Raw genomic sequence first — 13,614 nt, forward strand, 5'->3', positions numbered from 1 at the left:
CAAGGCTGCTGTAATGTCACGCTGCACTGGCAAAATGCAAAGGCAGGCTAAGAGAGCAGATAATCTACTAAAAATAGTGTAGAGAAGCTGGTGCCACACTGCTCCTGCATTAAAGGAACAAGCTGTGATTTCCCACAGGACAACTTAATACAGGTACAACAACACCACCTCTAGTTCTAGAGCCCTCTGAACCAGTTCCACTGGTACCTTATAGCCAATTGTCCTCTTTCTTATCCTTAAGCCTTCTTAGAAGCTACAAGTTTGAAATGCTCATGCATGACTCTGGGATTAAACTCTCGTGCACTGAAACCAAATCAAATTGTTAATATTTACAAGTAATTATCCATTTTGATCAAGAATGTCAGAGATTTCAAACCAAGCAAAACAAAAGCATTTCTTTGCAACAGCAGTATAAAAAGGTGATGCAATTTAGACACTAGAAATAACTATTCACAAATTTGTATAGTTCAGAATTACATGTGTTTTCTCCCAAGTTTGTGAAAGAAAACACAAGTCCTGTCTGGAACAGTGTTCTAGACCAGTTAATTCCCAAATGTTACTTTTAACCTACCTTACTTTATGATTCTTTGTGGTTTGATTATCTAAGTTTTTGACTCCAAGAGCATCTCAGAGAGGCAACAAGTAAGAATCTGTGCACTTCATAAATACCTAACAACCTTGCAAGTGTTTCCTTTCCAAAGGAATGGTGTCCACAACATATCTCCCACCTCACTGTTACTGCTTTCCGTGTCTATTATTACTAAATTCTTAAATATGTAAGAGCTGCAGGAGAACAGATGGAGCCAACAAATGCATTAATATGTGTATGATCAGTACTGAGGTTACACAACAATGAAGACATATACAGTTCTTTTCTACACTTTTTGTATTACAATGCACTAATCACGTTGAAAACTGCAACATTTCTGTTCTGCTTCTGGCTGTATCAAGAAAACTCAGCCCCTTGTTCCTACAAGGAATGCCTATCATATTAAATATGGTCAGAAAAAAGTCACTTGTCTGTAGATATGCTGCACACTGCCTTTGGAAGGCAGTTCAGGTTGCAATTTCAGCTGTAAGAAACAGAAGCTATTCCATAAAGATCTCTAAGTTTAAAAAGCACAGACAAACTACCGATGGCTGCTCAAATTCTTATGACCCTAACGGCAGCATAGTGAGAGATATTTCCAACCTGAGGTTATTAAACCAACTCATCTGGAGCTCAACAAGCAATTATTTACAGAATACAAAGGTGATGGTTTTACCAGACAACAGGTACATGAAGGGATGCTAAAAACAACAGGCAAGGGGGTACCTTTAACAGCCCTAGGGAAGTCGTAGGTTCTGTACATATACAAATGGAAATATGAAACAGGAAGAGGAAAAAAATCCATTTTTCTGCTGCTGCTGCCAAGGAACGAATATTGAGCTAGCTGTATGGACCACTAGACTAAGTCTGCAGGGCATTTCTGGCATCCCTAATTTGTGACATGATGCAGTAAAGATAAGGAAAATACTCAATAGTTGGAACAGGGGAAGATCTTGTTGTCAGATTCAGGCAGATTTCCTGAGATGTAGCACCTATGTGAGTGGAGTGGATAGAAGTGAATGGATAGAATTTAAAAAAACCCAATACTGCCTGAGAGGAAACCTTTCTCTTAAACAAATGCAAAGTAAAGCGTGTTCACTTTTGAATACACTTTCCTATTTTGGATTTAACAGCCAGTGATTAACATAAGTACAACATAAGTAATTGGAATATTCATCCACAAAATTCAACAGCCTGAGTATACAATAAGGAAGCACAGTGGTTACCCAGCATTTTACATCTACAATACTGAAAATCAACTAAAATATATACCAGACACTTAATGCAGAAGGTATCTGATAATGCTGCAACACAAAACCACCGTGTATTAGCATTGTACTCACAACCTGCCCTAAAAAATGAGTTGGTGAGCAAATTTGGCTATAATTTAATTTAACTGGCTTAGTAATAAGATGCTGGTATCCCAGCTCTGCTACATCTGATCACCAGTTAATATATATACAGAAAAATACTGAATTCAGCATTCATTCTTACAAAAAAAGAAAGAGATTATTAGAATGTATGTTTCTGCCTGTAAAAGGGAAGCTATTCAAGTACAGTGCTCCTAGCTCCAATAACCTAAAGCTTGTTATAGAGGAAGCACAGCACTTCCATCCATCTTTATTTGATAGGATCAGGGAATTTTGACACTGTATCAACACATGGCCCACCGAAGACTGAAAAATCTCCCCCGAAAGCAACATAAAACTTGACTGGCTAGACTGCACTGAGTTTATTTAGTGCACTTAGAACTACCCTGTATCAATGTCCAAGTCACCCCAGACACAGCCACAAACACTAAAATTTTAATGTGAACACAGCATATCCCATCTTGAGCTAGCTACATTTCTGGCAATGTCTGTGCAGTGTACCTAAGGGAACTTTACCTAACTACTACTGTCTGTGGTGGCCCATCTTGGGCAGCAAGAGCACAGCATTTGTGCCACAGGGCTTGGGAACCAGAGACCTGCACTGAAGAGAAGCAGCTGCTGAGAAGCCAGTGCTGGACCAAACTGATCCAGGGGCAGCAGCAGGTGCTGTTCAGTCTGGAGCTCAGGTGCTAAACAGCTGGTGCTGTTCAGTCTGGAGGAGAAACCCTAGAGCCCCTTCCAGAAGATAAAGAGAGTTGGGGAGGGGCTTTGGACAAGGACATGCACAGATAGAGCAAGGGGGAATGGTCTTAGGCTGAAAGAGAGCAGGTTTAGGTTAGAAGTAAGGAAGAAATTCTTCCCTGTCAGGGTGGTGAGGCCCTGCACAGGCTGCCCAGAGAAGCTGTGCCTGCCCCAGCCCTGGCAGTGTCCAAGGCCAGGTTGAATGAGGCTTGGAGCAAACCTGGGATAGTGGAAGGTGTCCCTGCCCATGGCAGGGGGATGTAACTGGATGAGATTTAAGGTACCTTCTAACCCAAACCATTCTGTGATAATAGCAGCAGCTTATCGATCATGACAAAGGAAATCCATTAAAAAGACATTAAAATGCAGGACAGCATTCAAACACCTTAAACATGAAAGCATTTCAACTTTTCCTGCTAATCTTTTCGCTGCAGAAATAAACATACAGGCAGTTTCCAACCACCCACCTCTACAGCCAACAGCAGGTCCAGCTCTGATTCACATCCCATGTTTTTTCTCACATAGCCACTCCTAGACTCCTCTCAACCCAGTCTTATGCAGCTATGCTTCCCTCATTCCACACACCATTAGGTCAGTCCTCCTCTAAGAACTTCAAGTCCATCTGAAGTGAACATCCTCTTTTTGTAGAAATTCATCCAGGGTTTGCTCCTCACCATCTCCAAATAAATTCCCTGCCTTCAGCCTGGATTTCTTTTCCACCTCCCTTCCCCTCTCCCCTCCTGTGCACGCATTTCTGCCTTTGGCCCCCTGCTCTCAGCTGAGCACCCAAACACTGGCCATAGTCCAGAGGAACAATGGAAGGGAAGGAGTCCATAATCCCTGGCAGAGAAAGGCAGCAAGAGCTAGCAAGGAAAACAGCAACAACAGCACCCCAGCTGATAATCCTGAAACCTGTTTCAAACTGGCCAGTTTCAATGAATCTTTTAATCAACAGTAAACAAAACAGGTAGTATTGCAGTCTCACCCTACTTCCCCTGGTTTTACTTACTAGAACTAGAAATTGCAATAAAACCTAACTATACAGAATCTGCTCCAAGTTCACTTCTGATTACCCTTGTTATTTTCTGTCGCTTTTGAGTGTTATAAAAATAGTGCTATTTTTAGATGGAGCATTCATTTCACTAATGACTGTTTTGACCTTTCTGTTTAATGTCAGAGGGCTTTATTTCAGAATAAAACCCCCTAGCATCTGACTGTCTTGAGAAGCTACCAGGGTATGAGCAAAATAAAGTTACTGCTTGATTTCACATTTACTTCAGAAGTTTAAGTTGATAAAGGAGGGGGGGAAGTGCCCTTATTATAAACACTATTGCCATGGACAAGGAAGTATTCAATTAGAACATTTATGTGTACACCCCAAACATGCCGAAAATTATTTCATCAATGTGGAAGAACAGGGGTGTCTGTGCATATTCTCTAACCAGGAGTTACTTTTGGAGATGAAAAGTGCCTGCTTTATCTATTGTAAATAATGTGCTGAATTAAAAATCTCTGCTTTGCAGTGTGTTGACAGAATGGCAATGTAACAACACTATTAAAATCATTAAATGCCCTAAAACCCAAGGCAAAATAAAAGATATCTTTCCTATATTTACATTACAGATTGAACACCAGTAGGAAAAAAAGTATTTAAAACCAAACATTATTTACAATTTTAGTTGTAACTACACAATATTAGTTATACAATACTTCTACTATGCACAAATTTTATACAAAAAAAGTATATACAGTTAATTTTTTAAAAAGTATATACAGTTAATTTTATACAAAAAAAAGTCAGATACAGTCAGTTTTATTTCTTTACTACATGGAAATAGAAAACAAAATCTTACTAATTTCATGCTTCTGTTCTTAAGTTTTTCATTTGGGTAGAGAAACCCTCTACATGTGGTATTCAGATTTGTCAAGGTGGCATTAGTGCTGTCCTAGAGCAAATGGAATACATCTACATGAATTTTTGGTGCTAATTAAATGAAACAGGAACTTCCTACTCTGAAAAACTTCAGCAAAACAAAAGGACTACATATGTTCCAAACAAGCTAATTTGTGTTGGTAAATTTTTAAGAAATGTGCTTATAACAGGAGATTGTGAATCTATTCTGTTGAAATGGCTCTTAAAAATGTATCAAGTATTTACTGTAACTATTTAGTAAACCAGGTGATAAACAGTGCTAAATAACATAACTAAGCAATACAATCCCTTTCATTATTAAAAATTACTATAGAAGGAATTAATATGCATTAATTTAAAAGCTTTCCTTAACTGGAGAACTTTAAATTAGATTTATACTTTAGATTTCTGTTGCTGAACACAGAGAGCAGCTGGGACTATCCTTTTGGTTGTACAGAACTTGTTGTTAAATGTGAGCTTTCAGACAAAGTGCTCTTATTTTCATGACATGGGCAACAACATTGTTTCAAGGAACAGAAAATAATGCCCCTCAAGAGTGCTTTCAGAACCCATTTTCACATTCATGTTTTCTCAACAAAATGCTATTTGGGGCAGAACCAATTTACTTTTCACCTGTATTATGTTATTGATTCCCATAAAAATATAACATAACTCCCCAGTGTATATAACTATATCAGTACATAATTAAAAATTGCAAAAGGAATAGCTTTTGAGACACTTCATAATGGCAATTTTAAAATTAAAACTGCTAAGCAGACAGCACAGATTAGGGGCTCTTTAGAAAGATTAGGAAAAAAGAAGTTAAACATAAAGCTCTTTCTTTTTTTGGATGATCTCTACCCATCCTTTGGTTCTCTCTGTAAGGAATGCTGTGAGTAAGAGAAGCCATCAGCAAAAGCAGCCCAGTCCCAGCAGCAGGAGGAGATGCAGCTAATTCCAGCTCTGGTTTGATTTTATGAGCTGGAACTTCCTGTGGTATTGAACACTGTGAAGGAGCAAGTGGAGGAATGGGGGTGACAGGGGTCATATCACCCAAAGCATTTTTAACTAGACATAACAAACATGTAAAGAGTAGAAGTAATGAAAAACAAACAGAACTTTACAGACTGAAGTCCTCTGAAATATATCCTGTCTACTTTACATGATACATTTTTTGCCTCCATTATTTGCTGTAAACTCTGAGGTAAGCTCTGCTATCAGAGCTAAAACAGTTAAGAAATTTTAAAAATTGTACCTGTTCTACAAATGACACAGTGACATGACTTTACTGAATATTTGCTTGGGGAGAAATGTAAGGGAGGTGGCAGAACCAGAGAGAACAAATTGACTTCAAATATATGCACACACCCCCCCATGTCCCATCCAAGCTTTAAAATGCCACCAGATACTTTGTTTGCCAGTTATCTGAATAGTGAATAAATGCAGATCTGCTGCAGAAAATCAGCTCTGCTGGTAATATGAGGTGCAGAGAGACCACCAGCTTCCATGAAGAGGAAACTCACTGAAAATATGACCAGAGAATCTGACATTGAGCACTATACTATTTTCAGAATCCAGGTTTAAATGACTACAACAGAAATGTCACCCATGATTTGAGTGATTGGTTTGCAAGAGGAAAACTATCTACATTTATACATTTAAACTAAGTGGGAATCAAAAAGAAAACACATTGTGAACGTTCTGGTACATTAGGCTTCTAAATTCCCAAAGCAAAACAACATAAGAAAATTAACCACCAGAAATCAGTAAAGAGACTAGCAATTAGCTTGCAGCAAGCTGTTTCTGACTGATGATTTTTCCACTTTAGTTTTCCCAAACCCAAATTTATGATTTTTCCTTCATTTTATATAAACAGCTCCAGAAATATCTCCAACTATACACACACCACGTGCTAGTGTTCAACATGAGATCAGTGTAAAACCAGGACTTCCAAACTGTGGAATCACATATCCAAGTGACACACAGAGAATTTAATACATCAGCTATTTTTCATAGCATTCAAGGATACATTGATAGATGTACAGTATGAAGTTACAGTGGGATTCACAGTTCAAGGCAGTTTGTCTCATGCATTTGAGCACTTTAAAAGTGTTTGTAGGGCGTGAGCTTTTGGTAGAAGACTTGTATTTCTGAATGCAAACAAATCTACGGTTTAATAATCCTGGGGTTTTTTCCCCCCAAGTTTAGAAGGACAGCATTAGCCCTAAGTGAATATCTGACATTTCAGGACATTTACAATAAAAGTAATGAAGTTGTCTAATTAAAAAAAAAAAAAAGACACGGCAAAATAATCACTATCGTAAAAATTTCAACTGTGATATTTTTAAGACAGGCCTCTTACTTGAGGATCCTTCCTTGGAAATGCTCACCTGGACTGTTTGCTTTGTAATGTTCATCTGTTCAGACAAGCCTATTATTATTACCTGCAAGATTATTTTCCTAAGCCAGCTGTGAAAAAGAACTAATGACAAGTGTGAGTATGAATTACTAGGCACCCAGCAGCCCTGTCCTAACAAGGACCACGTTTGCTCCTCACCTTGCAGCCTCAGTGCCATGTCCCAGCAGTGACAGTGATGGGAGGCTGCCTGACCAGCCCATTTCCAGTGCTCAGCCACTCTGTGAAGCAGATACTCCTCCCTGGAGCAACACATGCTTAACATGCATGCAAAAGACACTCGAAAGCTGGTATTTAGTTTAGCCATTAAGCACATACAAACTCTTTGGTAAAGGTTTTAAGTTGCAAATTTTTGCATGGTTTTTACGAAATTCCTGGTCTAACTCAGAATTCCTTACTGAATTAATAATTATAGGGAGCTGAGACTTCTGCATGAGGATGCTTTCTTTAAAAACAGCAGCAGCACTACTCTCTGAAACAGCCCAGTTTATCTCCCACCAAGAAAGATTAGTATTATCTTTGTTGTGGTTAGAGGATTTTTGGATTATAAAATCCTTACACTGTTAGCCTTTCATGAAGCATTGTTAGGGATTAAACACATCTTTATGAGCAAGTTCTCATATAATGAAATCATAACAATTCAACTTCATTTCACCCAGAGCATGAGAAGTGTGGCAATTAAAAGCTCTGTTCTGAGTGTTTAATATCAGCAGGTTGAAAACGGGTTAGGCAATAAACTAGCAAAAAGCTTCTCAGCCCAGAGAGGATTTTTTTTTATGTCAAGCACACTTTAAATCTCCTAAGCTGTTTATAATGATAGAGTTGCCAAAAATAGCCCAGCTAAAAGTCATCAAATTGGCTGCATCTGTTGCAAAATACAAAGAGCGCCAAAATATTGCAGGATATTAGAAAAACCTTTGAAAATACCTGCAAAAACCCCAAAAAGAACAAGTAAAATGGCATGTCCTGGTAATCTATTTGTAAACAAAAATCACTCCATCCATTTTAGGTGCAATTATATCCTTATAATCATGAACAGTAGCATTGCCTGTGAGTAAACAGCCTGAATATTTCAGTCCAAAAGTCCCACAGCAACCTCAAATCCCATGATTATTAAGTGTTTTGGGCCACATGATTTCAAGCAGGCAGATTATTCCCCTGCATCTTGTCAATGCCTCCTTTTTAATTAATATGATTCTAATGTTCACCAGGCCCTGCTCTTAATGAGGCTTTGTTCCCACTGAAGAACAGCTGTGTGGGTGAGCACTGAGTCACAGGAATGCTCTCCTCCTCAGCAGCTCCTGTGAGCCAAGCAGTGCCAGGCCCCATGGAGAAGCACTGCTAACCCAGCACTGCCGTGCCCTGCCTGCCCAAGTGCATTTCCCACCAGTGCCACCAGTCCTGCACACACTTCCTGCTTTTGTTGTTTTGCCCTTTTTTCCCCCCTAATTTCTATCACCTGACTACTTTGATGACTACCTATGAGTCACTTGCCCAGCTCTGTACAGACACACAAATTAGAGCAGACGTGGTGAGAACACTGCACAGGTATTTTTTGGAAGAGGCACGGTGAGACTTAAGGTACAATTTCATGCTTGGTTAAAGGCAGCCTACAACTGCTGCTACTAAAAGAGGAGTCAACCTTTTCCCTGTGCTTACATCAGCTCTGACAATCCTGCATGGTGAGTTAGATCAACTTAATAACTGCAGTGACAATGAACTACGCTCCTCAGCAGCCCCAGCTCTAAGCAGTTACTAGAGCTGATGTCAGGGAACTGCCATAAATGTTCAGGCAGGACTAGACAACTGGCAACTTTTCATTTTGGCAGGAAGCACTCTTGGAAAAACACATCAGTCATGAAATATCAGATATACTGATACTATTTTTCAGCAACATATGTCTTATTCTAGGTTAGTCCCATCTTCATAGGGACAGTAAAAAAAAATTATCACTCCCATCTTAGAAGTAAACCATTACTTTAAAAAATAATAATACTGTAATGCTTTCTCCAGTTTTCTTGTCAGTATGAATTATTTTCCTTACAATTTTCCCCAGGTTCCTGTAACATAACACTTCCCACAGCACTAAATATAACACCCTAACGTAGTACCTCAGCCCAAGGTGTCACAGCCCTGCTGCTACAAGCAAGTAAAAGTCAGGATCTTTATGGGAAGAGCTTCACAGGAGCTTCTATTCACATCTTGAGATATAAAAATAGATGCGACTCTATAAAAGCTCCCAGCACTACCCACACAAAGATCCTGACTCTCATTTCTATTTAATAGAGGAGCTTCCACACGCAGCAGCACTAACTAGAACTCTTGGAACATTCTTTAGTCTGGCAGCTGTCAAAAACCTCGAAAAATTGATCAGTCTGTGACCAATCAATGTAAGAATCTTAGACTTCTTACCTTTACTCACCCCTGAGTTTAGATTTCAATCTACTCAACTTAAAATGCTACCTGGAATGCTCATGTATGCTACTTATGCCACTAAAAAAAAAAAAAAATCCAGAAGGCTTCTAGAGCTAAGTGTGTTAGAACTGGTTATTACATGACACTGATTATGGTAAGCAACCATATATTTAATTTTCCAGTTGGAATTTCCACTTGACAGCTCCACATAGCAATGTGCCAGAACTGGATATTAAGGTTTGACTGCATGCTAAAGCAATTAACTTAATCCCCAACATTTATAAGCATCTTAATTAAATTTATGGACCCATTCCTCTCTCATTCCCATGCAACTAAACAGGAAAAAGAGAAGCTCTCTTTCCAAAATTACCACACATGAATTGATGTGCATTGCACATCTAGCAAAAAAAAGCACTTCAGAATTAATTTAGTTTGGGAAGAAATTAAGTTCATCACAATATTTAAGTGTGCTTGGAAATATGAGCCAGGTATGTAAGTGATAAACAGATTCACCACGGTAACTGAATCGCATGGACAAAATACCCCAACAAAATAAAGGAAGAACAATTCTATCAGTGATAGAACTAACTACAACATAGTAGAATGAAGTCATAATGAAATCCTGAAAACACATTTAAATCCAGTCTTAAAAACATTTTGCTGAATCAAGCTACCTAACTAATTCCATACTCAGGATGGAAAACTGCAGCCCTGATGCAGCTGCCATGAATACTAGAGTACAGCATTGTGAAGAGCAGGAAACAACACTTTAAGGGTGAACACAATATCATTCAGAACAAGCAGTGGTTATGATTATCATCAAGAAGTAGCAAATGCTGTTAGGGTATTTATTTTAAAAGTTGTTTTTTAAAACCCAGAATTTTCAAATCATAGATATTAAAATTAAGTAACTGAAAAACCCAAATCAGAAGTAGCAAAATCATATAATTACTAAAGGAAGTTGCAACACATGACATTGACACTTAGTGATAATTATTTTTAGGATGGTATCTAACACTTCTATGACTTACCAGCAGTGAAGTCATTATTTAAATCTATAAAGGCATGAGAGTGTGGTATATGCATTTTACTTTGAGTTTCCAGTGCAGGATGCCATGACAAGTTCCTACAGACAGGAATAAAAATACATTTCATCAATGTGTAGGGACTGTTAATCATGATAATATTGCTTAAAAAAAAGTGAAACTTTAAATAAAACGGGACAGAAAGCATGTTCTCCCAATGCTAAGACAAAATTCCTACTTAGCTTACAATATACTAAGTAATTCCAGTAATTGCTTGAAAGGTACTGTGAAAGATGATTCATAGCACAGGGGCTTCGGTTCTATTTTATTAATTTTCTAAAGAAACTTTTTTTATTTTGAACAGAACAGTGTCAGTACCCACAAAGTCATAGTTAGTGCCAAAGCTCCAACTGTACTGCAAATCCTGAGACACTGATCCCTGTCCTTCTCAGTTTCCTCAAGCAGCTTTACTTCTGCAAGTACTTCTGGAATTTACTTTCTGATTAATAAACATGAGCAGAAGTAAGCACATGCTGTTAGACCAGCTCATGCCTGCTGCATGGAAATACACTTTATTTCAGCTCACCTAAAAATCAACACATGAATTAAACTTTCACATTTTGATGGACTACTAGCTAATTACGTAATTTACCAAGCAGGTGATACTTTTATTTATAAATACACATGCCCTGCCTGTTTCTGTTCTAAAAATGACTGAACTTCCTTCCAGCACACCTCCCTGTTAGCAGTGATTTGCAAATCCTTCAAAAGTCACAGTGGCTGAATCATCAGATATATGACTTTAAGAACCCTTAGCTAAAACACTCAGGAAAATCTCAGTGTGCACTACACAACAGCAGGAAGAAATATTACTACTTCTAGTTGGGAACTTCTTTATTTATTCCAGTGACATTACATACATATTACTGAAGTCCTTATCTTCCTTGGCTAATTTATGGTAACAAAATAAATAATATTCTGATTACTTCCTAAAGATCATAACTAAGTCTTAGAAATGTTAAAATGCATCACTTAATCTTAAAGAAATAATTAAGTATTTTCTCTAGGTTTTTCTGTGTATTCAGTCTTGAAGACTGCCAATGAAGTTAGTCATGCAGTTCTAGAATAAATCTTAAAACATTTTGGATTAAAATATAAATGTGCTTTTCTAAGCAGATGACAAGGCTGAAGGCTGTTTTCCATGAACAAAACATGGCTTATGCTATTACCTATAGCACTCAGTCTTATTTTGAGCTATGATGAGTAAGTTTATTTGTATCTTAAAGCTCTTTCTTCAACAAAATGAAACAAGTCTTTCCCACTTTTCCATTTCTTCAAAAGCTCATACAATTTATTTTATATATAATCATTGCAAAATGTTCAGAAACATCCTTGTGAATCTGAAATCTGTTTCATAAGCCAGCAGTACAAGTATGGTGATACAATTCAAGTTGGGATTAATGAACAAAAGCACATTGCCAAGAAGGGAATAGCTTCCACTGACACATTCAAATGTTATTTATCCTAGGAAAGGAAAAGAGACAGGAACTACAGGCATAGTTTTTTTTTATTTTCAAATGATAGACTTTAAGTTCTTGGTTTAAGTAGAGACATTGCTACTCTATATTATTTGGTTACAGACTGGTTCTGTTGAGCCAGTAGAAACACAATCTTTTGTTATGCTTTGATTTCAGCATTCATATCCAAAACAGTTAAAAGTAATCCTTTGCACAGGCCTTGTCAAGCATTTAAGAATGCCATTATTTTTACTCCAGTATTTGATAACTGGTCCCATTCTAGAAATTTCAGGGCTAGCAGAAATTTTAATAATGCAACTTAGTCCCCTTTGCTGCAATTTCATCTCATAAGGCTTCGGTCAACTTCTATCTGCCCATGAGTGGCCTGAGGCACTCCTTAACACAAGGGATGTGATACAGACATCACTTACATGCACACTTGTGTTGCTACTTAGTCACCTCTGATTTGTGTCACTTCATAAATCTCTTCCCCTATATTTTCCTTAATATATACAGTTCAATACTCTTACATCCTGCACTTCCTGTGCTTTTGATTTCCTATGGTGTCCAATCTTCCCATTACAAATCATTTCCCAGACAGATGAGAATTTTTTCTTACGTTTACCCCAAATACTTGCAGATTTTTCTTTTGCCATTCTTTAATTATAAGATCTGTTCCAGTAGTTCTTACATCATCAACCTGAAAGCATTTTTTTTACAGCACAAGTTCCATAACACAGATTATAATACTAAATACCAAAAGTGCACTAAACAAATAAGACTATAACTTCTTGGAACTAATTGTTCCTATTTCTGATGTCTATTATTAGTGGTTCTGTTTTATCAGCTCGCATGGAATTTCTACTTGCCCTATAAAATAACACTTCAAAGAGTGGATGAAGAGTGTCACTGGATGTTTGCCACAGACAGGAAGAAGATTCACACACAAATCCTGCACTTTAATGGGAAGTGGATAGACAATGCCCAAGTTGCAAAGCCATGCTGAGCCCCGAGCCCTCGGCTTACCCGCCTAGCAGGATCTGCGGCTTACTCGAGTCGCTCGTGACACCAAACACATCAGGAATCAAGTCTCCATTAAAGCTGGAAGTGGAACACAATGTCAGTACCACGTCAGCCAGCTCAGGAGTTCAAACCACCTGCTCTTAAACTAATCTGTACTTGGACATCTTCCCCACCAGGCCATGAAGAACTCTCAGCTGTGAGCCGGCTGTGAATTTTGGCTCTTGTCCGAGTTGCTGGTACCAGTAAAGGTCTGTCTGTGCTTCACACTCTGCCTGTGCTTTGCCTTACAGATTTACTTCCCTCCACTTTTGTTCAGCATTTCACACACAGGCAAGCACATTGTCAAAGGGATATTTGCTCATTTTGGTAAGCCACCAAGGTTTTTTCTTTACAAAATTCACTGGAAAATGAATGGCTTTCTTTCTGAATACTCACAGTATTGAAATGAAAGAAATTAAAAGATCATGTAGCTACTATTGCCAGGGTAATACAATATACAAAAAATGTAAAGATAAATATTTTTGTTTATCTTTTGTTGGATCAGTTGACATTACACAAACCACCCTGTTCTTAAAAAATAAAGAGCATGTGTTTCAAATTTTAACA

The 13,614-nt window shown here is 38.0% G+C and overlaps 1 protein-coding gene across 1 annotated transcript in view; it reads right to left on the bottom strand.

Annotated features, from left to right (window-relative positions):
* The window catches only part of ITFG1 (integrin alpha FG-GAP repeat containing 1), a 73,589-nt gene that overhangs the window by 53,058 nt on the left and 6,917 nt on the right, over positions 1-13,614 (bottom strand). The window contains exons 5-6 of the mRNA XM_053987243.1: positions 13,012-13,086; positions 10,475-10,569 (exon numbers count right to left, since the gene is read on the bottom strand). Of these exons, the coding sequence (XP_053843218.1) occupies positions 10,475-10,569; positions 13,012-13,086 (170 nt within the window). The remainder of the gene's footprint in view (positions 1-10,474; positions 10,570-13,011; positions 13,087-13,614) is intronic.

This window comes from Vidua macroura, chromosome 11 (genome assembly GCF_024509145.1).
Source record: "Vidua macroura isolate BioBank_ID:100142 chromosome 11, ASM2450914v1, whole genome shotgun sequence".
Taxonomy (NCBI): Eukaryota; Metazoa; Chordata; class Aves; order Passeriformes; family Viduidae; genus Vidua; species Vidua macroura.